The sequence below is a fragment of the Lithobates pipiens genome, unplaced genomic scaffold, assembly GCF_037356315.1.
Source record: "Lithobates pipiens isolate NorthernLeopardFrog02 unplaced genomic scaffold, aLitPip1_a1.2 Scaffold_16, whole genome shotgun sequence".
In the NCBI taxonomy this organism is placed as follows: Eukaryota; Metazoa; Chordata; class Amphibia; order Anura; family Ranidae; genus Lithobates; species Lithobates pipiens.
Window position 1 is genome coordinate 451,921,570 of NW_027507748.1, and position 27,193 is coordinate 451,948,762.

A 27,193-nucleotide genomic window follows, 5' to 3' on the forward strand; every position below is an offset into this window, starting at 1 on the left:
CAATGTCATTAAATCCAGTACTGGTCTTCCTTCATTCACAGGCTTTAGCATATAGTCCCTTAATAAATGTACATGGCGGAAAGAGGGGGGATCTTAGTGTAACACCATCTATTAAAAGCCAGAAAGAAAAAATCACTTCCAAAATAAGTTTTTTTTGCCTAGGATAAAGGCTCAATATTGTACAAAAGGAGTGTTTCACGAACTTCAACTGACTGCAGAATTATTGTGCCTGCCCCCTACAGTACTTCACCATGCGTTGGCCGCTTCATATGGGTTTTGTTCCAATGAACTTTGTCAGGAGATGCTAAACGTACAACAACCTCAGCATTTTCAATTATCCCCATTTTACCAGAGCCTAAATACTAGAAAAACGACCGCCATTGGTCAAATCAAACTCATTGCTTTTAGATATCAAAAAAAAAGTATAAGATTTAAAAAATAGCCAAATAGAAAACAGTTTCTTCTTTTGGACATTATATACATCAAAAATACTCTTTCATATATAGTTAAAATTTAAAACCAACTTTACTTCCAGCTAAATACAAGCTCATATCCTTCATCTCGGCTGTGATTGACATGAAATCGAAAACAGCCTCAGAATATACAAAGATGAAAAAGAGGGGTCAAGATAGTAACATACTCTTAATGATATTATAGATAAAAATAATAATAAAATTACTAACAGTGTATAAGAAACACTATAGCAACCAACAATTGAGCTATACCGCCCTCTAGAGGACATATATGGAATCTCATGCCTATATTTCCAAAATCTCATGTTTATGTTTCTAAATTAATATACAAAAAAGGAAGCTAATTTTTACCTCTAAATATGTTAACCCTTAAAAGTACTAAAGGGCACTCACTATTCATTCCATAGGATACAATTTATATGATAAAACTAGAGGTCGACCGATATATCGGCCGGCCGATATATCGGCCGATATTTGCCGTTTTTTAAATAATCGGCATCGGCCGATTTGTGCTGATAAAAAGCCGATTTAGAACTACAGCGGGACTTTGAAATGACTTCTGTATAGAATGGTCTAAGTTGACTGAGTCGTCATAGCAACCCTTTCCTCCACTCTGGGCAGGCTGCCAAGAAAAGAACAGAAAGATACAATGTTTACACTTGAATGAATGAAGTCATCTCAGTGTGTAGAAGTTCTCAGTTTAACCATTTAAAGACTAAATCTTTTCTGACACTTGTTGCTTACAAGTAAACAATCCTGTATTTTCTGCCAGAAAATCACTTAGACCCCCCAAAAATTATATATATATTTTTAGCAGAGATCCTAGGGAATAAAATAGCGGTTGTTGCAATATTTTATGTCACACGGCATTTGCACAGAGGTCTTTCAAATGCATTTTTTTGGGAAAAAAATACACGAATTAAAAAATAAAAATAAAATAAAAACAGTAAAGTTAGCCCATTTTTTTTTTTTGTCCAAAAGTTTTGACTACCTATTTTTATTTAATATATATATTTTATCTAAATCATACATACAAGTAAACTGATTGGAGGTTTGTTTTGTTTAATAAATGTTTAAGTGTAAGAAATTTTCTGTATCACGTATGAAGGCCGCTTTCACACTGGAGCGGGCAGGCGTTGATGGTAAAACGCAAGTTTTAGCGGCTCTTTACCATCATTTTAGCGGTGCTATTTGGCTGCTAGTGGGGCACATATAACCCAGCTAGCGGCCAAGGAAGAGGTTAAATGCGCCCATGAAGCACCGCTGCCAAATCGCATTGCATGCGCTTCGGCAGTGCCCATTCATATCAATGGGCAGGAGTGGTGGATGAGCGGTATACACCACTCCAAACGTGCTGCTTGCAGGACTTTTTTTTAAGATCCTGTTAGTGCATCGCCTCAGTGTGAAAGCACTCTGTCTTTCACACAGACTGCAGGGGAGCCATTTTACAGGCACTTTACAGGCGCTATTTTTAGCCCAAAAGCGCCTTAAAACGCCCCAGTGGGAAAGGTGTGTTAGATCAAGGGGGATTAAAAATAAATAAATAAATAAAATAAAATCGGCCTAACATATCGGCCCAAAAAAATCGGCATCATATATCGGCTATCGGCCGCCATGATTTCTAAATATCGGCATCGGCATCGGCCAGAGAAAAACCCATATCGGTCGACCTCTAGATAAAACCATATAGTCAAATGGTGAATTAAAAATCGGTGATAAAACAATCTAGGTCAGGGATATGCAATTAGCAGACCTCCAGCTGTTGCTAAACTACAAGTCCCATAATGTCTCTGCCTCTGGCTGTCTTGCTTGTGGCTCTAAGAGTCTTGCTATGCCTCATGGGAATTGTAGTTCTGCAACAGCTGGAGGTTCACTAATTGCATATCCCTGATCTAGGTCTATTTCTATATTCAGCCTGGCTGGCATAAGACAGCCAAACTCAAAAATCCACCTAGCTTCGGCCTGTGAAACATGAGTCTTCATAGTTTTGTAACACGCCAACGGATGGCAGCACAACCCACAGTCACAGGGAGCACCGACCTTCATAAGTCAGTGTGCTAAAAGACACCGACCTGTGTACATCGGGATCTGAGTAACTGTCGCTATTCTGACCACATGTGTTACCATGTCTGCTATTTCTTCATGGACAGCAAGTTAGAACAAAGAGCAAATGTGAAATTCTTTGTGAAACTGGAAAATATGCCACAGAGACGTTTTGACATGATTTGGAAAGTTTACGGTGATGCTGCAATGAGGAGTTTGAAGTGTTTTGAGTGCCACGTGCAATTGTTCTCCAACGATCAACATGCACAAGTTGCTGAATCGTTTTGACATTTTCGGGGTTTGAGCTCATTGAAGGTCTTCCTGATCTCTCATCGGCTTACAGTGATGTTCTTCCACTCTTGAAGCATGCATGCCACTCCAAAATTACTGATTGCAGTATTGCCGTTGTCATCATTGACATCATTGCTATCCATGATGAAATAGCAGACGTGGTAACGCACGTGGTCAGAATAACACCAGTTGTACAGCTCCCGATGTACACAGGACGATGTCTTTTGGCACACTGACTTATGAAGGTCGGTGCTCCCTGTGACTGTTCATGCAGCATTGTGCTGCCATCTGTTGGCGTGTTACAAAACTAGTCTCAAAACTTTTTGATACCACTTCGTAAGTTAACCACTTAAGGACCGTCGCATGGCAATGTACGTCGCCAGAATGGCAGCGACAGGCACAAGTACGTACATGTACGTGCTTGCCTTCCAGCGGGTGGGGGGTCCGATCGGGCCCCCTCCCGCTGGCTGCGGCGGTCCGTTTCGCTTCAGGAGTGATCCGGGATGAGGGGATGGCCGTCGGTTTCTGGCCATCCCCTCTCGATCGCGAGAAGCTTCCCCCGCCTGTGTAGTGTAAACACAGGCAGGGAGGAAGTGATGTCATTCTCCTCTGGGCGGTATTTTTGACCGGACTGCGAGGAGAACACAATAGTAAGTGCACCAACACTACACTGACATGTAGGTACACATAGGCACACAAACCCCCCCCCATCACCCCCCCGATCGCCCCCCGATCCCCCCCCCTCCCAGTCACAGTGTCACTGATTGCAGTGATCATTTATTTACTGATCACTGCATTTAGTGTCAGTTGTGACAGTAAAAACTGTCAGGGCAGTTAGTGTTAGGTCCAGGGTAGCCCCCTACCCCCCCCAATAAAGGTTTAACCCCCTGATTGCCCCTAGAGTTAACCCTTTCACCCCCTTTTGCCAGTGTCACTAAGCGATCGATTTCTGATTGCTGCATTAGTGTCACTGGTGCCGCTAGGTAGCTAGTTATTTTTTTTAGGTTCGCCGCCAGGTTTTTATAGTGCAAGGTACCCCCATATACTACCCAATAATGGTTTTAACCCCCTGATTGCCCCTAGTTAACCCTTTCACCAGTGATCACCATATAAGTGCCACTGGTGATGCTGGTTAGCCAGTTAGTTATTTAGGTTCCCCGTCAGGTTTTTATATAGCGTCAGGGACCCCCATATACTACCTAATAAAGATTTTAACCCCCTGATTGCCCCTAGTTAACCCTTTCACCAGTGATCACCATATAAGTGTTATGGGTGACTCTGGTTAGTTAGTTTGCTTTTTATAGCATCAGGGCACCCACCATTTATTACCCAATAAAGGTTTAACCCCCTGATCACCCGGCGGGTGATATCAATTAGGTTTTAGGGTCAGGGTCTGCGTCGCCCCAGACAGCGCTGGGTTAGTGCCAGTACCGCTAACACCCACGCGCAAAGCATACACCTCCCGTAGTGGTATAGTATCTGAACAGATCAATATCTGATCAGATCTATACTAGTGTCCCCAGCAGTTTAGGGTTCCAAAAAAACGCATTGTTAGCGGGATCAGCCCAGATACCTGCTAGCACCTGCGTTTTGCCCCTCCGCCCAGCCCACTCAAGTGCAGTATCGATCGATCACTGTCACTTACAAAACACTAAACACATAACTGCAGCGTTCGCAGAGTCAGGCCTGATCCCTGCGATCGCTAACAGTTTTTTTTGGTATCGTTTTATATTTAAATCCTGAAGGCGGTGCTTGGTTTTCGGGGTCCCGTACGTGGCTAGGCTCCCAAAAAGTCCCCCACATGTGGTATCCCCGTACTCGGGAGAAGCAGCAGAATTTATTTTGGGGTGTAATTTCACTTATGCCCATAGCATATGTGAGCAATATATCATTTAGTGACAACTTTGTGCAACAAACAAAAAAAAACAAATTGTAATATTCCTGCAACTTGTGGCAAAATATAAAATATTCCATGCACTCAACATGCCTCTCAGTAAATAGCTTGGGGTGTTTACTTTCCAAAATTGGGTCATTTGGGGGGGGTTTTGTGCTATTTTGGCATTTTATGGCCTTCGAAACTGTGATAGGTAGTGAGGAGTGAAATCAAAAATTTGCACCCTTAGAAATCCTGAAGGCAGTGATTGGATTTCGGGGTGCCGTGCGCGACTAGACTCCCAAAAAGTCCCACATATGTGGTATCCCCGTACTCGGGAGAAGCAGCAGAATAAATTTTGGGGTGCAATTCCACATATAACTATGGCATGTGTGAGCAATATATCATTTAGTGACAACTTTTTGTAAACTTTTTTTTTTTTTGTGTCATTATTCAATCACTTGGGACAAAAAAAAATATTCAATGGGCTCAACATACCCCTCAGCAATTTCCTTGGGGTGTCTACTTTCCAAAATGGGGTCATTGGTGGGGGGGGTTTGTACTGCCCTGACATTTTAGCATCTCAAGAAATTAGATAGGCAGTCATAAATTAAAAGCTGTGTAAATTCCAGAAAATGTACTCTAGGTTGTAGACACTATAACGTTTGCGCAAACCAATAAATATACGCTTATTTAAAATTTTTTTACTAAAGACACGTGGCTGAATACATTTTGGCCTATTTGTATGACTAAAATTTAGTTCATTCGATTTTTCTTATAACAAAAATTAGAAAATATCTTTTTTTTTTTATTTTATTTTTTTCCTTTTATATCGTAAAAAATAAATATCGCAGAGGCAATCAAATACCATGAAAAGAAAGCTCTCTTTGTGGGAAGAAAAGGACGCAAATTTCGTTTGGGTACAACATTGCATGACTGCGCAATTACCAGTTAAAGCAGTGCAGTGCGAAATTGTAAAAAGACCTCTGGTCCTTAGGCTGACAATTGGTCCGGGGGCTGAAGTGGTTAAAGGAGAAGTACAGCCAAAGTTTTTTTGGCCATACTTCTCCTGTAGATCAAAGGAGTGCAGTTGGTTCTGCACTCCTGTGACCCATTCCAGCTGAAGCCCACTATCAGCTGACATCACAGAGCAGGTCCAGGCTGAGGAAGGATCATGACCTTATGGTCAAGATTCACCTAGAAGCCTGGACTGGTACCTGGCTCAGCCTCTCAGCGATCTGCTAAGAGCCTGAGCTAGCCCCTTCTGCCCCCACCACAGCCCAGTGCTGGAAGGTTAGAGCAGACAACTGTGACTGACAGTCACCAGCTCTCTGGGAACTGAGTGATTAGTAGTGTTTGATTGCTCATTTTTCAATCTTAGAAGCGTAATAGATAAGTATGATTTCTACAAAAAAAAAAAAAAAAGAAGTCAAACTTCTTTTTTAAACCTAAAATGAAAAAAATATAGCAGCTGCCGCTGCAGACCTCATTCTGAAAGTACTGATTGCCTGGCTGTTATGCTAACTTGGCTTCAGTACTTTCAAAAGTTGCTCACCTGAAACAAGTATGCAGATCAGGAAAATCTAAAGCTCTCCGCACCCCCTTACAATCTGACTGTACAATCTTCTTTAGATCTCTCCTTTTGGTTCTTTGTAGTGCAGACACCTGCATGATTGGATATGTATGAGTTGGATCCTCATATTAAATAGTTTTGAACGTACAAAGATTTGTATAGTGTGATTGTAATGTGTATGGTGAGCCTAAGGAAAGTCCTGATCTGCATACTTGTTCTGTGTCTGTGACTCAAAGTATCCAAGGCATTGCTGGAAGATTGACCAAAGCTGTGTAACCTGCAGTTCAAATTAAAGCAAAGTAATGCAGAAGGAGAATCCCATGAGTGTTTGTGAAGTGTGTTTCATTCTTTTCCTATAGGTGGAGTGCTCAGATCACTGGTAATGCTGGATTGCAGTGCAATCTAATCCTCCGAACTTTATGCCACACAAACTGTGTTGCAGGAAATAGGACAGACAGAATTTCCCACTGAAAGGAAACTGAATGCTGGATCAACTTCTGCTTTTTTCAAGTCACGCGCGCTTATGGTGCGTGCAGCTGAGATGACTGTAACTACATGTCTTGTTTCTGGACTAATCATCAGACTTGCAAACTCCTTCTGATCCTGTAGTAAAGTGCTTGTGAGTGTTTACAAAGTTAATTGTTTATTTACTATATATATATATATATATATAGACACTGTCAATGCTCCTGTACAATCATACAGCATAGCTTTAGTGCTACCCGGTGAATGTCACTCAAGGCCTTGGGCCACCTATGTAGTTTTAAAGGAATTAAGTCAGATTTAACTCACTAAACAAAGTGTTCTGTCTTGGATTCCTACCATGTATGTAGTCTAATGCCACGTACACACGATCAGAATTTTGGTTGGAAAAATCTCTGATGGCTTTCCCGACAGAATTCCGATGGGATTTCGCTCAAGCCGTCTTGCGTACACAAGGTCACACCAAGTTCCAACCGTCAAGAATGCAGTGACGTACAACACGTACGACGGGACTAGAAAAAGGAAGTTCAATAGCCAGTAGTCAATAGCCTCCATCTCGTAGTTGAATCTGAGCATGCGTGACTTTTTGCGTGTCGGGAATTGCATACACATGAATGGATTTTTGTATAAGAACTTTTTCTGACCGAAAAATTGAGAACATGCTCTCAATTTTTTGCTGGCCGAAATTCAGCCAGCAAAAGTCCAATGGGGCATACACACAATTGCATTTTCCTACCAAAAGCTCCGATCGGTCTTTTGCTGGCCGAATTTCCGATCGTGTGTACGCGGCATAAGAGAACTGGAGCTAGCCAATCATTTGACAGCATTTCCTGTTTTCATATTCTGTAGGATTGTATTCATTAGACACTGGCATTAATTCACCAAGCTGCAAAGGGTTAGTTCACCTTAAAAAATGAAAAACAAACACTCGCAGTCACTATACCCACTTGACCTCCAGAAGATATACCCCCCTTCATGACTGCCCATTTTTTTGTTATACGGCACTGTGTTATTTTAAATGACAATTTGTGAGGTTACACAGCGCTGTAAACAAATTCAATTTATACCATTGTTTTTTTCCACAAGTAGAGCTTTCCTTTGGTGGTATTTGATCACCACTATTTTTTTATTTATTTTTTTTTGTGGCAAAAAAATAAATATATTTTTACTTTCTGCTATAAAAAATATCCAATAAAGAAAACTTAATTCAAATACCTTAAAAAAAGTAGGCCAATATGTATTCTGCTACATATTTTGGTAAAAAAAAATTCCAATAAGCGTGTATTGATTGGTTTGTACAAAAATTATAACATCTACAAACTATGGTATACAGTGCCTTGCAAAAGTATTCATACCCCATAACCAAAAATGTAATTGTCTTTTATTGGGATTTTATGTGATAGACCAACACAAAGTGGCACCCTCTGATTGGCGAGGAGAAAGGCAGGACGGAGCTCTGTCTATGTAAACAATACAGAGCTCTGTCTTGTCAGTGAGGATGTGCTGTTTTTTGTTTCCCTGCAAAGCAGGGGATAAAAACCAACTCATCTCTTAATGAAAGCACTTCACAGAACACACATAAACACGGGTTAGGCACACATTTAACCCTGTGATCACTCTAGATGTTTAACCCCTTCCCAGCCATCATTAGTACAGTGACATATAATACAGTGAGTGTATATTTTTAGCACAATCACTTTATGAGTGTCACTGGTTCCTGCAAAGTGTCAGTTAGTGTCAGAATACCCGCCATACTATCGCAGTCCCACTATAAGTCGCTGATCACTGCCATTACTAGTATAAAACGAAATATTAAAAAATTCCAGTATCTACAGGTATAGTGCCTTGAAAAAGTATAAAGTATACCTCTTGAAATTTTCCACATTTTGTCATGTTACAACCAAAAAAGAAAATTTATTTTGGAACTACATTTCCCATGATGCTCATGCACTCTGCAGTATGGTTGAGCATCATGGGAAATGTAGTTCCAAAACATCTGGGGTGCCAAGGTTTGCCATCACTGTGATAGACCAACACAAAGTGGCACATAATTGTGAAGTGGAAGGAAAATGATAAATGTTTTTTACATTTTTTACAAATAAATATCTAAAAACTGTGGCATGCATTTGTATTCAGCCCCCTTTACTCCGATACCCTTAACTAAAATCTAGTTAAACCAATTGCCTTCAGAAGTTACCTAATTAGTAAATAGAGTCTACTTGTGTGTAATTTAATCTCAGTATAAATACAGCTGTTCTGTGAAGCCCTTAAGCTCCATACACACTATCAGTTTTTCTGCTGAGTTTTTCCTTCAGGTTTACCAAAACCATGTAGTACAAGGGCCTGCCTGATTGCATACAAATTGAAACTCCTAAGGTTTGACCTCATATTATATGGTTTTGGTAAATCTGAAGGAAAAACTCAGCAGAAAAACTGATAGTGTGTATGGGGCTTTAGAGGTTTGTCAAGAAACCTTAGTGAACAAACAGCATCATGAAGGACAAGGAACACATTAGACAGGTCAGGAATAAATTGTGAAGTTTAAAGCAGTTAGGTTCTAAAAAAAATACCCCGAGCTTTGAACATCTCACCAAGTACTGTTCAATCCATCATCTAAAAATGGAAAGAATATGACACAACTGCAAACCTACCAAGACATGGCCATCCACCTAAACTGACAGGTCGGTCAAGGAGAGCATTAATCAGAGAAACAGGCTAGAGGCCCATGGTAACGCTGGAGGAGCTGCAGAGATCCACAGCTCAGATGGAAGAATCTGTCCACAGGACAACTATTAGTCCACAAATCTGGCCTTTATGGAAGAGTGCCTAAAAGCAAAACGCTATGTGTGGCAGAAAACTAACACTGCACCCTGAACACACTGCTTTTCTACAGCAGGTACAGGGAAGCTGGTCAGAGTTGATGGGAAGACGGATGGAGCCAAATACAGGGCAATCTTAGAAGAAAACAAAAGACTTGACACTGGGGCGGAGGTTCACCTTCTAGCAGGAAAACTACCCTAAACATACAGCCAGAGCTACAATGGAATGGTTTAGATGAAAGCATATTCATGTGTTAGAATAGCCCAGTCAAAGTCCAGACCTAAATCCAATTGAGAATCTGTGGCAAGACTTGAAAATTGCTGTTTACAGACACTCTCCATCCAATCTGACAGATAATATTTCGTTTTATACTAGTAATGACAGTGATCGGCAACTTATAGTGGGACTGTGATAGTTTGGCGGGCAGTCTAACATTAACTGACACTTTGCGGGAACCAGTGACACTAATACAGTAATTAGTGCTAAAAATATACACTGTCACTGTACTAATGATGGCTGGGAAGGGGTTAAATATCTAGGGTGATCACAGGGTTAAATATGTGTCTAACCAGTGTTTATGTGTGTACTATGAAGTGCTTTCACTAAGGGATGAGCTGTTTTCTATTTATTTTATTATGTTTATTTGCAGGGAAACAAAAACCAGTACATCCTCAATGACAGGACAGAGCTCTGTTTTGTTTACATAGACAAAGCTCTGCCCTGTCTTCCTCCTCGCCGATCAGAGGGTGCCAGCGGTCATCCATTGGCCGACACTCGCTGATTGGCTTCTCTTGTGACTAGAGAGAGAGAGACAGAGATAAAAAAAAATATATATATATATATATATATATATATATATATATATATATATATATACAGTACCTCACAAAATTGAGTACACCCCTCACATGTAAATATTTTATTATATCTTTTCATGTGATAACACTGAAGAAATTACACTTTGCTGCAATGTAAAGTAGCGAGTGTACAGCTTGTATAACAGTGTAAATTTACTGTCCCCTCAAAATAACTCGACACACAGCCATTAATGTCTAAACCACTGGCAACAAAAGTGAGTACACCCCTAAGTGAAAAAGTCCAAATTGGGCCCAGAGTGTCAATATTTTGTGTGGCCCTCCTTTTTTTCCAGCACTACCTTAACCCTCTTGGGCATGGAGTTCACCAGAGTTTCACAGATTGTCACTGGAGTCCTCTTCCACTCCTGCATGGCGAGATCATGGAGCTGGTGGCTGTTAAGACCTTGCGCTCCTCCACCTTCCATTAGAGGATTCCCCACAGATGCTCAATAGGGTTTAGGTCTGAAGACATGTTTGGTCAGTCCATCACCTTTACCCTCAGCTTCTTTAACAAGGCAGTGGTCATTTTGGAGGTGTGTTTGGGGTCGTTATCATGTTGGAATACTGCCCTGCGGCCCAGTATTTCCGGCGGTTGTGGGGGTCTGCGTGCAGGGGGTTTATAAGAATCTGGAAGCTCCCTTAAACAAGGTGGCGCCTAGATCCCAGATGGGGTACATTATACCCCTACTCTTTTCACCAAAAAAGTGTCAAAAAGAAATAAAATCACAGAGAGGTGGGGGTGTTCATCATGGTTGAAGCTGGTCCCCTTGTTAAATCTTGGAAGGCTTGCTGCATAGCAGTTCATGTTTATCGCTTGAAATATTTTTCCCATTATGGGCATGAGTGGGGCCTCGTGTCTAAGTTTTGCCTAAAGCTGGATAAAATTTTCTGTAGATACCCAAGCCATATAATCAGAGGCAGCTCTAGGCTTTGTGAGGCCTTAGGCAAAGCTTAGACATGAGGCCCCACTCATGCCCATAATTGGAAAAATAATTCAAGTAATACAAGTTAACTGTATATGGAGGGTACAGTACAGGGGGGCGCAGGAGGGTAAGTGAGCACAGTACAGAGGGCAGGAGGGTACAGTACAGGGGGGGGGGCAGGAGGGTACAGTATATGGGCAGTAATGTATAATACAGATATGGTCTCCTCAAGCAGAGCTGCATATTGAAGCTGCTGTCACAGATCCTAAATATTCTAGCAGGCTGTTATAGGGCTAAATCTACACTGGAATGACAGCTCCCCCTCTACCTTCCCCTCCAGAGTTTCTGGCACTCTTCCAGCACTTTGCAGGGGTTAAGAAAGAACTCCGAGGCAGAGCATCCGAGCCCAGGTAAGATTACCTGGGAATAAAGTGGCTACTAAGTCAGCAAGGGGCAGTGATGAAGGCTGATAAAAAGTACAAAGCAATTTATTAACTTCAAGGTTGAGGGATAAAAACATACTAAATATACAAAAACATTGATAGCGTCTTCACCGCTACCGGTTAATAGGATCCCACACTGGTAAAGAGAAGTGTGAAAAACAGACAATAGACACACAAAAAATCACATACAGATAACAACAGAAAGTCCGGACGCCAAATCACCATACAGATAGAGATTTCAGCGGAATACCCCGCTTACCTAGTTAAGAAAAACTAGTTCCAGTGGAATGCATGTATAGACAATCTGTGTGTGTATCGCCCCAGGGATAGGAAAGATACAATTGGAAAAGTTGTGCTAGGCTCAATGAGAATTTGTGAAATAAGGTCACAAACTATATGCTAGTGTTTGGAGCATCTGTATTGACATAAATCAATACTGTGATCACTAGGGTCAGTGAAGGGTGGGTGGAGGTTGCTCCTTTCGACTATTAAGTCTAGAGTGTGAAACTCCTAGCATAAGATGAACAGTCACCATATTGAAGATGAAAATGCTGCTGCTAAGAGCCCTTTCACACTGAGCCACCCCAGGTGTAGGCGGTAAAACGGCGCTATTTTTAGCGGCGCTTTACCGTTGTTTTTGTGGCGCTATTCGGCCGCTAGCGGGTCACTTTTAACCCCTGCTAGCGGGAGAAAAAGGGTTAAAACTGCCCGCAAAGTGCTGCTACAGTGGTGCTTTGCTGGCAGTTCAGCGGCGCTGTCCATTGATTTCAATGAGCAGGGGCGCTTTAGGAGCGGTGAGTTCACCGCTCCTAATGCGCTCCAAAGAAGCTGCTGGCAGGACTTTTTCTGACGCCACAAGGTCTTCAATATAAACATGAGTTTGGTAATATTGATAAATGGCAGGGAATATATATAATCGGTATATCAGCTTAAAGGTGGATGCACACGATACAATTTTCTGTAGATTTTTTTACTTCAGATTTACCAATAATAATCAATAATAATAGATTTACCAATAATAGTATTAATATGAGGTCAAACCTTAGGAGTTACAATTTGTATGCAATCAGGCAGGCCCTTGCACTACATGGTTTTGGTAAATCCAAAGGAAATCAGACAACAAAAGTTATAGAGTATGTATGGGGTCTAAGGCCTCAGGCCGCGTACACACGGGCGGACTGTTCGCCCAACCTTGTCCGCTGAACAGTGTTTGGGCAGACAGTCCGCTCGTGTGTGGGCTTTCAGCGGACAGTTTCAGCGGACAGTTGGACGGACAAAGTCTTTCGGAAATTCCGAAAAACTCTCCGCTGAAACCGTGTTTGAGCGAACAGTCCGCCCGTGTGTGGGCCTGTCCGCTGTACTTTCGAAATGAGCGGACTGTTCCCGCTCAGAAAGTCCGCCCATTTCGAGCGCGTGTACAGGTAGGCGGGGCCCGCGAAGGAGACGTCGCGGGCTCCGCCGCCTGGAATGGGCTTAAAGGGGAACCCCAACGCCGAAAAAAATCGGCGTGGGGGTTCCCCCAAAGTCCACACCAGACCCTTGTCCGAGCACGCTACCCGGCCGGCCAGGAAAGGGGGGCGAGCGAGCGCGCCCCCCCTCCTGAGCCGTACCAGGCCGCGTGCCCTCAACATGGGGGGTGCCTTGGGGAAGGGGGGGCCGCGCGGCCCCCCCACCCCAAAGCACCTTGTCCCCATGTTGATGAGGACAAGGGCCTCTTCCCGACAACCCTGGCCGTTGGTTGTCGGGGTCTGCGGGCGGGGGGCTTATCGGAATCCGGGAGCCCCCTTTAAGAAGGGGGCCCCCGGATACCGGCCCCCCACCCTATGTGAATGAGTATGGGGTACAATGTACCCCTACCCATTCACCTGTGAAATAAAGTACAAAAAAAAACACAACACAGGGAAAAAATATTTTATTGCACAGCTCCGGGGGTCTTCCGTCTTCGGGGGTCTTCTCGCCGGACTCCTCCGCTATCTGTGTGTAGCTCTTTTACTAGCGGAGGAGTCCGGCTTTCTTCCTCCCCGCCGCCGGCCTCTTCTCCCGACTTCGGGGGTCTTGTCCCCCTCTTCGGTTCTTCTGCCGGGCCACCGCGCCTTCTTGTAGCTCTTTTGCAGGCGGTGGCCCGGTCTTCTGTCGCCGCTGCCTTCCGTTCTTCTGTCGCCGCCTTCGGTTCTTCTGCCGGGCCACCGCGCCTTCTTGTAGCTCTTTTACAGGCGGTGGCCCGGTCTTCTGTCGCCGCTGTCGTCGCCGCCGCCGCCGCCTTCCGTTCTTGTTCTTCTTCTTGTTCTTCTTCTTCTTCCCCAGGAGATGTTGACTCGACGAGCTCTCCGGCCGGAATGCCAGAGCCGCGCTGTGCGGTCACTTATATAGTGACAATGGGGCGGTGTCACATGGTATATGTCACATGGGTTGGTCACATGGGTTGATGTCACATGGGGACTATGACATCGTAAGGGGGCGGGGTCACCATGTGACCAACCCATGTGACATATACCATGTGACACCGCCCCATTGTCACTATATAAGTGACCGCACAGCGCGGCTCTGGCATTCCGGCCGGAGAGCTCGTCGAGTCAACATCTCCTGGGGAAGAAGAAGAAGAACAAGAAGAAGAACAAGAACGGAAGGCGGCGGCGGCGGCGACGACAGCGGCGACAGAAGACCGGGCCACCGCCTGTAAAAGAGCTACAAGAAGGCGCGGTGGCCCGGCAGAAGAACCGAAGGCGGCGACAGAAGAACGGAAGGCAGCGGCGACAGAAGACCGGGCCACCGCCTGCAAAAGAGCTACAAGAAGGCGCGGTGGCCCGGCAGAAGAACCGAAGAGGGGGACAAGACCCCCGAAGTCGGGAGAAGAGGCCGGCGGCGGGGAGGAAGAAAGCCGGACTCCTCCGCTAGTAAAAGAGCTACACACAGATAGCGTAGGAGTCCGGCGAGAAGACCCCCGAAGACGGAAGACCCCCGGAGCTGTGCAATAAAATATTTTTTCCCTGTGTTGTGTTTTTTTTTGTACTTTATTTCACAGGTGAATGGGTAGGGGTACATTGTACCCCATACTCATTCACATAGGGTGGGGGGCCGGTATCCGGGGGCCCCCTTCTTAAAGGGGGCTCCCGGATTCCGATAAGCCCCCCGCCCGCAGACCCCGACAACCAACGGCCAGGGTTGTCGGGAAGAGGCCCTTGTCCTCATCAACATGGGGACAAGGTGCTTTGGGGTGGGGGGGCCGCGCGGCCCCCCCTTCCCCAAGGCACCCCCCATGTTGAGGGCACGCGGCCTGGTACGGCTCAGGAGGAAGGGCGCGCTCGCTCGCACCCCTTTCCTGGCCGGCCGGGTAGCGTGCTCGGACAAGGGTCTGGTGTAGACTTTGGGGGAACCCCCACGCCGATTTTTTTCGGCGTTGGGGTTCCCCTTTAAGCCCATTCCAGGCGGCGGAGCCCGCGACGTCTCCTTCGCGGGCCCCGCCTACCTGTACACGCGCTCGAAATGGGCGGATTTGCCTCCGCCTTACGTGGGCGAGTCCGTTCATTTCAAAAGTTGAGCGGACTGTTTGGCAAACAGTTCGTTGAAACAGTCCACTCGTGTGTGGGCAAGTCCGCTCATGCAAATTTTGAGCGGACTGTTTGCCGAAACTGTTTGACGAACAAGGTTGGGCAAACAGTCCGCGCGTGTGTACGCGGCCTCACAAAGCCTAGAGCCAAGTCTGCCTACCAGCATGTCTTTTGCAGTGTAGGATGTAACCAATGTTAGCACAGGCAGAAAATGCAAACTCCTTGTCTTGGTTGAGGTTTGGACCAAGAACCCTAGTGCTACAAGGCAGTAATAGTACTAAACCCTGTGATTCACTTTTTGGGAAATACGATAGTCTTAAGCCCCATACACTATTAGATATTCTGCCTATTTTTGTCTTCAGATTTACCAAAACCATGTAGTGCGAGGGCCTGCCTGATTGCATACAAATTGAAACTCTTAAGCTTCGTACACCCGATGCGATTGTTGGCAGGGGATTGTCTGTTGACAGACTGTTGTCGTAAACTCTGACCGTTGACAATTGTCCAACTTTCGGCCAACAAATGTTGGATGGCAGGCTAGTAAATTTTCGGTGGACAATGCGGTCTGTTGTATGGTCAGTACACAAATCCATCACACAAAAGTCAAAAGTACAAAAATGCATGCTCAGAATCAATGCTCACCAAGCACAAAATTAGCAGAAGGGGCCCAAAGGGTGGCGCTCAAGAGCTGAAATTCCTCGCAGTATGTCATTACGTTCATGTTTGTTGCACAAAAATTGTGTAACGTATGCAAGGCAAGATCCAGGCACATGCCCTTTTGACAAAAATCGTACTGTTTGTACGAGGCTTTAAGGTTTGACCTCATATTATATGGTTTTGGTAAATCTAAAGGAAAGTTGTATAATGTATAGCCAGCCACCACCTTGCAATACACAGGAACTGGACTGATAAAGGAAGCCTCTCTACTCCCACAATGTTAAGACAGTGTGTTATTCCAACTTGCACAATGTGAATGTGAGTTGTGCATTTCCCAGATGCTCCCACTGCTTTGTCTGACATTAGTCAGCTCTCTACAAGTTCCAACAAGGAAAGATGCCAGAGGGCTGGCTTGTGGGTAGGTGCATTCCTTGCTTGGATTGCTTTTTTTTTCCCATATTGATTTTTGAAAGCTGAACTTTATAACTTTGTCATTTTCTATACAGTCTAAAATTGTCAGTTCCTGCGTCATGTCTTGCTTGCTATCTGTGACCTTGACAGAGGAAATCAAACCTTATACATCCTATGACATTTATCAAGATTCACAGCAGATTCACCAAAATAATCCACTACTGTACATTCAAGCAATTTTGTTGCTTTTTTTTTTTCTTTTATAAAAAAAGAAGCATTGTTTTGCAATAAAAGATACAGAGTTCTTATCTTTCCAGTTGACAGTCCAAACTCCTTACAAGTTTTCAACATTTAACACTTCTTTGTGTCTCCCACTGCATACTCTGCTATGCTCAGTGGTTCCTTCCACCATTTCGTATGTCACTATTGAGTACTAGAGTGAGGTAGAGGCAAGTTGGAGGAACCACACATGCATCCAGAGACAAAAACCATTCAACGCTCTCAGGAAGTGTCAAATGCTGAAGACTTTGCCTAAGGATATCCTGCTTAAAGCGATTGTAAACCGCTGCCCTTTTTTGGGGGGGAACCTGCAAGGTAATGTCATAATGTGCTAGTATGTGTCGCATACTAGCATATTATGTTAAACTTATCTTAAAATTAAGCCCTCCCGTACCTGGAAGTCAGTGCTGCAGGGGCTCCCATCACCCATCTTGTATCTGGGTTCACAGCACAGGGCTCTGAAGGAACAGCATGAATGGCCATTCCTTTAGAGCGCATTCACCAGTGATGTCACTGGCTGCATGTAATGTAAACAAAAAAAGGCACTGCATACTTACCTCTCAGGCCAGTGGCAAGTCCAAACTACTCTCTCCTTTAGGCGGTAGTAAATTTCCATCTTTTGCTTTTACCTATAGGTAAGCCTATAATAAGGTTTACCCATAGTTACCGTAACTATCTCCTAAACGTGCACTGTTTAGGAGATATTTAAGCAATGATTTGCAGTTTTTTGGGGTTTTTTTGCAATTGAAATAAATCTTTACCAATATTCATTAACTTTGCATTTAACACTTAAAAACACCTGTAAATGTGCATATGTTCAACAGAATTTTATAAATATGCTGCAAATCTTATTTGATAAATACCTGCTCTAATTAATTTCCTCTCCTGTTATAGAACCATGTCATCTATCAAGATAGAATGCGTTGTGACTGAAAAATACAAGATTGGAGAGTCTCCTGTATGGGAAGATAAAGAAGGAGTGTTAGTGTATGTTGACATTACAGGACAGAAGGTCTGCCGATGGAACCCCAATACTAAAGTAATACAGACTGTTAATCTAAGTAAGTTGAGTTCATACAGTACACTGTACAGACATCTTCCTGAAGCACTTTACAACCCAACCCTAGTCAAAACATTTTATTTTATTTTGGATAGAGCAGCAAAGGCTGAGAACCTCTATCATATTTATTATTTTATTTATTTATTACAGGTACTTATATAGCGCCATCAATTTACAGAGTGCTTTACATATATATTGTGCAGTCACATCAGTCCCTGCCCCAAAGAAGCTTACAATCTAAAGTCCCTAACTCACATACATACACATAGGAGGGCCAATTTAGACAGGAGCCAATTAACCTACCAGCATGTCTTTGGAGTGTTGGAGGAAACCGGAGTAACCGGGGGGAAACCTACCCAGGCATCTGGAGAACAGGCAAACACCCTGCAGGTAGTGCCGTGATTGAGATTCCAACCGTCGACCTTAGTGCTGCCAGGCGGAAGTGCTGGCCAGTTTATTGTGTGTTTTAGTGGGAAGATCTCCCCTTACTTCTTGTCATGCCGAGAAGTGATGGTTAATCTTTTCAACAGAGACACAAAAACAAAAATTGTTTTTACAAAGGTGAAGAAGGATTAGGTATCTTTCACAGGCGCTGAGGCCCTGTGAATAAGCTGTGTGTTTGCGTGCAGGTGCTACATGTGTGTATGGGGATGCAGCAGCTGCACAGACACAACCGGTCATCCGAATTTGACAGGTGTGTGGGTGAGCATTCCCAAATGCACAATTTTTGGATTCAGGGCCGCTCACCCGCACCTGCACACCTGTCAAATTGGGTCAAGCAGCTGTGTTCAAGCAGCTGCTGCATCCCCATACTCTTACATAAGCTGTCTGTATGCAGCACCTGGCTCGTGCGCCATAAACATACAGCCCATTCGCAGACTATGGGCCTCAACGCCCCTGAGAATGAGGCCTTAGAACTTCCATGAAGTCTAAATAGAAGCTACACACCACACAGTACTTGACCTTGTAAAGCTGGGTACTCAAACTGAATTCCACGGATGGTGCCATGCCAGAACCAAATGCAAAGATTCTAAGTCACCAGCACTCCACATAAATGCCTTTCAGGTGTTTATTGTGAATACAGTATTATATAAGGAATAAGAAACCAAAGTTTCAGGGCCCTGCAGACTCCATTTATCAAGGCAACATGGTGGCAGTAAGCATATACCTAACACACACCCATGTATTGTGGTATAACCCATTGCAATCTGTGCAACACCCCCATGACATGATAATGACATTATAATCCCACCAGAAAACAAAAGGGATAAGCAAATAAATAAAGAGTGAAAAAGTAGTGCTATAAACTGTGCTAAATACATCCCTCATAAAAATATAAACATAACCAAAGATCAAAAGCATATCTGGTATCTGAAATAGGTTTCATAAATGCTCAACATAGTGCAAAGTGCCACAGATCATGAAAATATTCCTTAGCACAATACCATTCTGCTCACTCACACAGATGGGATGGTAACACCGGAATCTAAAAAGTGAATATTGGAGGTGTTGGTCATCGGTCATCAAGAAGACATGTATATGCAAATTATGTGTTCAAACCCCTGGGAATAATTGAATTATGGGTGTAGATTCAAAACGGTAGGGTATCTCAGTTACCACCCCTGTATAGTTAGTTGTCTCACTTGTTCCGTAAAGAGACAACAAAAAATTCATGAATCTGGTAGGTTGTGCGTGACACAATGTATTACATTTGGTTTGTTGGGGCCCAATTCTTCCTCTTGTCTTCTGTGTTTGACGTTACTGTGGTGTTTCTGAAATATATTTTTAAAGGGTTTAGCTGTTTTTTCTACATACATGTGTGAGCATTTACAATTGAGTAAATACAGTACACACAGTGGTCAATGTTGTTACTCCCTGAAATATGATTATTTCTTGTGTGTGGGTATTTGAAGATTTCCCCAACATGGCGCTACATATGTTACAGTAACATATTTCTATTCTGAGAAGTGAAAGCTAGATGTGTCATATTTACCACTAAGGTCAGCCTGCACAAGAAAATTATGGAGAGTTTTATTCTTTGCCACCGACAAGAAATCTCTGTCTGCCTCTAGGATGTCCCTGCTGTTATTTATGATCTTTATAATATGGTCTGATAGACAGGTAAATCCGGGCATTAACGGGATTCAAATTCATTCTCAGCTATTTCGTTTTAGGTGTTAAATACCTTTGTTTTACCTGTTGTAAGTTGCTTTAAATTTGTGATACATTATAAAAGTTGGTGTTTATGATCTATTGGGTCAGAGCAGATTTGTATCATTAATGTACAGTGTACATGCTAGATCTTACTCAGAGCTGCTGACCAAATCCCATTACCTCCTGGACAAAATTTACATTAATAAATAGAAAGATGACAACATTTCTCCCTTCTGGAGATAAATAGTGGATCACATACCAACTCAGTCTATCAATGTGTAAATGTATATATATATATACACATAGTCCTCCTCCTGCTGGATTACTTTCTGCTGGATAAACTTGCTATATGTACCGTAACAAATAGAGGGCTATATACTAAAAATGGAGCGTGCAGAATCTGATGCATCTCTGCATAGAAACCAATCAGCTTCCAGGTTTTTTTGACAATGCTTAATTGAACAAGCTGACGTTAGATGCTGATTGGCTGACATGCACAGCTGCGCCAGATTCTGAGTGCCCTAGTTTTGGTAAATCTCCCCCATAATGTAATATAGCACATAATAGTTCTGTAGTCAAAATGTCAGAAAAAACACTCAGCGGTCCCCCTGGAGAATTATGATATCTGTTTTATTATTGGGGTGCACACTCTTGTAGGTTAGGAGTGTGTTCCTATCCGTAGAGGTAAAATGTGGTTTGTAGGTGTTTGCCAGTGACCAACTCCCTAACATCAATAAATAGAATTTCATTGTTAGAACTCTTTGAATGGAAATGATGCAATCGCCCATACAATTAAGGTAATTAAAGTTTTGAATCACAGCTTTTGGATTTGTCCTAAATATGTCTACAATATAGTGGACCCATGTTTTTGTACTTAACAAATGTGGAGAAGTAAGGATGTACATTTCCTCTAAATATCCAACAAACACATTTGTATAAAGGGTGCAGCAGATCTGCTCATTGCAGCCCCCCTTGTCTGAATATAGCATTGTTTCTCAAACCTAAAGTAGTTAATGTTCTTGACCAAAGAAAGACTTTCCAACATGAACTGGGAGGATACAGTAACATCTTCCCTGCACAAAAAAGGTATTTTGTTATAGCTTTTAAACCCAAACTGGTAGGAATAAAATGTAAGTGTCCATTGTTAAAAGTCTCCATGTTGGTTCAAAGTTGTCAATCATGGCAAGATTTTCAAGAAAATATCAAGTATAATGTGTGTATGAGAGTGATGCTTGTACCAGCGGTTGTAAGATATGGTCATCATGAGGAGGTGAATGATAGAATAATTCCCATAGACTTTAGGGTTGATTTGCCAAAACTGGAGAGCACAAAATGTAGTACAGCTTGTCCATGGTAGCCAATCAGCTTCTAACTTCAGCTTGTTCAGTTAAACTTTGACAAAAAAAAACTGGAAGGTTTCTATGCAGAGCTGCACCGGATTTTGCACTCTCCCCTTTTACTAAATCAACCCTTATTTGTCTGAAAGATGGAGCCCCTTGTGTACTTTGAAGAGACTGTATAACACTGGGCTGTCGGATGTTCTAAGAAAGGTATTTGGCAGCAGTTTTTTTCTGAATGTCCCCTCTGACAATACTATAGCTGGGACCATCAGACAAAAGATCTAACACCCCAAATGTATAGCCCTTATAGCAGTGGCCATCAACCCTGTCCTCAGGGCCCACTAACAGGCCAGGTTTGCAAGATAACTGAAATACATCACAGGTGATATCATTTGCTGCTCAGTGATTGCAGTATTCTAGTCTGCATCTCCCCAAGGTAATACATAAAACCTGGCCTGTTAGTGGGCCCTGAGGACAGGGTTGATGACCACTGCCTTATAGTCCTCTTTACTTATTAATTGCCCCATATGTGTGATACTTGATAAAAGTAAAAGTCTCCATGGAGAAGTAATGTCCAGGTGATAAAAATGCACTGGGTACCTTAATGGTGTATGAAATTAGTTGGTATGGTTCAGTGCTGAAGTGTTGTTTCAATTTCAGACTTGACGCAAATTTGAACATCTCCACCTCAAACTGAAATGTATCTAATTTTGTTGTAGGACAAAAAGATAGGATCTGGCCAGTAATTTCAGTTCACCCTATCCCAGTACTTGTAAAGAGAAGTTTGTCTCCTGGCTCTCTTCATCTTCTGGTATTGTAGACTAGAAAGCTTTTACTTTTAAACTGCTTTTCTGTTGGTGTATTGTTCCCGCAATGGGGACATTCAGGACACGTTTTTTGAAGGCGGTATTTATTACACCTTAAAGCACTTATTTTCAGTGTTTATTTCTATGCTTATCCTTGTTCTTGTTTGGCTATCTTTGGTGGGCTTATGTCATGCGGTGGAGAATGTTACAAATGTTGCTATGGGTTACACCAGGATATATAGGTGTGGGTTAGTTATAGGTGTATTGTCACTATATTGCTTTGAAAAAGGGACCCTACAGGGTTAGAACTTCTGACATTTCTTATTGCGGTGCTTGCCTTCCTGTCAAGATGCTGTCTTCAACCCCCATTTCTTTTACAAGCATTACAGGGATAGACCAGATTACCAAGATTTATAAAAATTGAGAAAAATGTTAACTTTTTCCCATTTTATTGAAAACTGTGGCTGGAGTTAGGCTTTAAGTCCAATTTTTGGGGAAAACTGCGTGAACTACCAGTATTTTAATAATACGAGGAATCCTGAGGATCCAGACATACTCCATATAGGTGTGTCTATGATGAGAATGCAAACTACAATGTGTATTGGTGATTTACAAATTTTGTATAAAATATTAATATATGCAAACTGAAAACTTGGATGAAGTATGCATGATTAAAGCTGACTAAATGTCTGTTTTTACTGTAGCTTCCTATCTAAAGCTCATAATAAAAAGTCTAGGATCTGTGTGGCGCACACTGATTGACTGCTGAAGCAGAGGCATTGATTGGCTGCTCAAGCAGGCTAATCAGTGTGTACGGTGGAGAGTAAGAAAGGCGGTGGTGAAAAGGAATTTGGTCACTTGAACCCAATCCTGGTTATAGGTCTTTTAGCACTTTTATTAGAAGCTTATCAAAGCCAGCAACATGGTGGAGGTCTGGGGCACTAATATAAAGCAAACATTAGGCACAACTTAATCTTAACTGTTTTTTTTTTGTGCTTGATGCATGTCTTGTATTCCATTTGTAGAGGAACCAGTTGGCTCTGTTGCACTTCGAAAGTCAGGTGGCTATGTGATTGCCACGGGCACCACCTTTGCTGCTCTGAATTGGGAAGACCAATCGGTAACTACTCTTGCCAAAGTTGATGAAGACAAGCCCAATAATCGTTTTAATGATGGAAAAGTTGACCCAGAAGGGAGATTTTTTGCAGGTATTTTCTAAGTTTCTTGTACATAATATTGATCAAAAATGTAACAAAAAACATGAAATAAGCAAACACACATTAGATGCAAATAAGACATTTACTAGTGATAAAATTGTACTCACAAAAGATTAGTCACAAAGAGTTATGATTTGCCACGTACAGTGCCTTGAAAAAGTATTCATACCCCTTGAAATTTTTCACATTTTGTCATGTTACAACCAAAAACAAAAATGTATTTCTTTTGGATTTTATGTAATAGACCAACACAAAGTGGCACATAATTGTGAAGTGGAAGGAACATTTTAAATGTTTTAAATTTTTTTTTTTACAAATAAATATCTGAAAAGTGTAGGGTGCATTTGTATTCAGCCCCCTTTACTCTGGTACCCCTAACTAAAATCTAGTGGAACTAATTGCCTTCAGATAACACATAATTAGTAAACAGAGTCCACCTGTGTGTTTTGTAATTTAATCTCCGTATAAATACAGCTGTTCTGTGAAGCCCTCAGAGATTTGTTAGAGAACCTTAGTAAACAAACAGCATCATGAAGGCCAAGGAGTACATCAGACAGATCAGGGATAAAGTTGTGGAAAAGTTTAATGCAGGGTTAGGTTATAAACAAATATCCCAAGCTTGGAACATCTCACAAAGTACTGTTCAATCCATCATCTGAAAATAGAAGAGTATGGCACAACTGCAAACCTACCAAAACATGGCCGTTCACCTAAACTGATAGGCTGGGTAAGGTAAGCATTATTCAGAGAAGCAGCCAAGAGGCCCATGGTAACTCTAGAGGAGCTGCAGAAATCCATAGCTCAGGTGGGAGAATCTGTCCACAGGACAACTATTAGTTGTGCACTCCACAAGTCTGGCCTTATGGAAGAGGAGCAAGAAGAAAACCATTGTTGAAAGAAAGCCATAAGAAGTCCCGTTTGCAGTTTTCAAGAAGCCATGTGGGGGACGCAGCAAACATGTGGAAGAAGGTGCTCTGGGCAGATGAGACCAAAATTGAACTCTTTGGCTTAAGCCCTGGTTCACATTAGCGCGATCCCAGAGATCGCATGTAATTCAGACCCACACTGTAGGTGTCAATTACATGAGATCTCTGAGCAATGCGAGTTCAGCCATACAGTTGTATGGCTAAACTCGCATTGTATTTGCATAGAAAATAGTGCAGTGACTTGTTTTTCCCCGCACTAGAATTAGATCGCATGGGTGTTCTCACTTATGCGATTCGATTCCTGTGCGAGTTCACAGTTTGCACTGCGATCTGTGAATTAAACTGGGGGTGTCATTAACTTTGTTAATAAAACCCACAGCGGTTCGCACAAGGCAGTGTGAACTGCCTGTGGGAGAGGAGCGATGCGGGAACCAGCGTTGTAATCGCGCTGGTTCCCGCATCGCATCAGTGTGAACCCAGGGTAAAAGCAAAATGCTGTGTGTGGCGGAAAACTAACACTGCACATCACCCTGAACACACCATCCCAACCGTGAAACATGGTGGTGGCAGCATTGTGTTGTGAGGAGGCTTTTCTTCCGCATGGACAGGGAAGCTGGTAAGAGTTGCTAGGAAGATGGATGGAGTCAAATACAGAGCAATTTTAGAACAAACCTGTTAGTGTGCAAAAGACTTGGGACTGTGGTGGAGGTTCACCTTCCAGCAGGACAACGACCCTAAACATACAGCCAGAGCTACAATGGGATGGTTTCGATCAAAGCATATTCATGTGTCAGAATGGCCCAGTCACAGTCCAGACCTAAATCCAATTGAGAAACTGTGACAAGACTTGAAAATTGCTGTTCACAGATGCTCCCCATCCAATCGGAGAGAGCTGGAGCTATTTTGCAAATTAGAATGGGCAAAAATGTCACCCATATGTGTTATATCCAAAGTTAACTCACTGTATTTTAAAAGGGTAGTATGACCAAGGCTTTTTTCGGCCATGCTCCAGACTCTGAAAGGATCCCAACAATAACAGAGGGGACCAAAATAATTCTAAACAAAACAATTTATTTTAATCACTCTATCAAATCATCAGAAGAAATGCTCTGATTACTGGACATGGAAATATTTTCCTCTGAGTATAAGGGAAACATTGTCATAACATCTGTCTTAAGGGAAACATTGGACCTGCAATTGCTGGTCTTTTTCTGAAAATACTAGTTGCTTGACTATAGCATGTTTTGAATGTCAAACCTGAAACAAAATTGCAGCACTCTGAAAAGTGAGCATTTCTTACCTCTGTATTGTCCAACCTAGCTGACTGAAAACACGAAATTGAGGGTTTATCATGACAGCTAGACAAGTAACATTTTTAAAAGGAAATATCAATAATGGCAAAACAATGTATACCCAAAGAGCACAAAATTGGAGTTTTAAGGTACAAAAAAGCAATCGAAAGCAAAATTTACAAAAAATATAGAAAATTTTATTACATAGCTATTATAAAACAATTTGTAAAATTTAGGCCATAATGATCCAATGGCTAAGGTACAAAAGTTTGATTGCCTCTACATGTTTCACCACAAACGTGGCTTTTTCTGGATCTTTCGTAGAACCTTGTTATATAATATTTGCTACCTTTCAAAATGATCTTGGTTTCAAATGATCCCCTGGACCCATCAGGAGGTCTTATGGGGAACGTCTGCGCCACAAAAGAGGAAAAAGAGGCATTGCCCTGTAGAAGCACATAGTCTTTCAATTCACCACTGTTCCTTGGCTCAGTTTCAGCATGACACCTCTTTAACCAGTGAAGATTGAAAAACTTGTTTCAATCTATCACATGGGATAAACCCTTTTTTCCCTCTTTAGTGGGACAGACGTTCCCCATAAAACCTCCTGATGGGTCCAGGGGATCATTTGGAACTGAGATCATTTTGAAAGGTGGCAAATATTAAATAACAAGGTTCTACAAAAGCTCCAGAAGAAGCCACGCGGTGAAACATGTAGAGGCAATCACAATTTTTTACCTTGACCATTGGGTCGTTATGGCCTAAATTTTACAAATTGTTTTATAAAATCTATGTAATAACATTTTCTATATTTTTTGTAAATTTAGCTTTTGATTGATTTCTCTGCACCTTAAAACTCCAATTTTGTACTCATTGTTTTGTCATATTTAAAGGAGGTGGTGCATTTATTAGAATCTCCCAGCTCCAATATCAATTTGATAAATTTCATCAGTAATGGCACACCATGTATTTCTCAAGTACAGTAAGAATGCTTGTAAATAATGTATCATTTAATAATTAACACATTTATCTCAAGTGTGTCAATAAATCTGTTAGCTCTTTTAATTTATGTTACGTTTATCTAGGGACTATGTCGCAGGAAATTCGTCCTGCAGTCGTAGAAAGAAACCAAGGCTCGCTTTTTACCCTGTACCCTGACCATTCTGTAGTGAAACACTTTGATATGGTTGATATCTCTAATGGGATAGACTGGTCTTTGGATCACAAAACCCTCTACTACATAGACAGTCTTTCCTTTGCTGTGGATGCATTAGATTATGATGTGAAAACTGGAAAAACCTGTAAGTTTTTTAAATTTTTTTTCATTATGTGATCTAATAAGTACTGCATAGCTCTATCCTCTGTGCTGTAAGATTATATTGTATCCTTTGTTGGTGCAAACATTTTGTGAGACTTAAAAAAAGAAACATACACTAGATGCCAAGATGGCTGCACTATCAATCTGATGCTGCAGTTTTTCCCACACCAGCTGTACACAGAGAACTGGGCAATCAAAGACTGCTGATCGTTCAGTTCTCTGGGTCTGCTCTAAGTACTAAGTGGTGACTGTCTGTCGCTGGTTCTCCACTCTGCCTCTCCAGCACTCCCCACTGGCTGTGGAGGGGCTGAGCAAGTTGCCAGTCAGGCAACTGGGTATATCCCGACATAATTGTCAGGATCTCTGCAAAGCCTGAACCAGCTCCGTGATGTCAGCCGACAGGCTT

The 27,193-nt window shown here is 42.4% G+C and overlaps 1 protein-coding gene across 2 annotated transcripts in view; it reads left to right on the forward strand.

Annotated features, from left to right (window-relative positions):
• Positions 1-27,193, forward strand: part of RGN (regucalcin) — a 48,299-nt gene that overhangs the window by 7,981 nt on the left and 13,125 nt on the right. Inside the window, exons 1-4 of one of the 2 annotated variants that reach the window (XM_077482804.1) lie at positions 6,618-6,872; positions 17,569-17,735; positions 23,060-23,242; positions 26,555-26,770. In XM_077482804.1, coding sequence (XP_077338930.1) covers positions 17,573-17,735; positions 23,060-23,242; positions 26,555-26,770 — 562 coding nt within the window. In that variant the 5' untranslated portion in view covers positions 6,618-6,872; positions 17,569-17,572. Of the gene's footprint in view, positions 1-6,617; positions 6,873-17,568; positions 17,736-23,059; positions 23,243-26,554; positions 26,771-27,193 lie in introns of those variants that run through there. The other variant, XM_077482805.1, reaches the window with a different exon arrangement.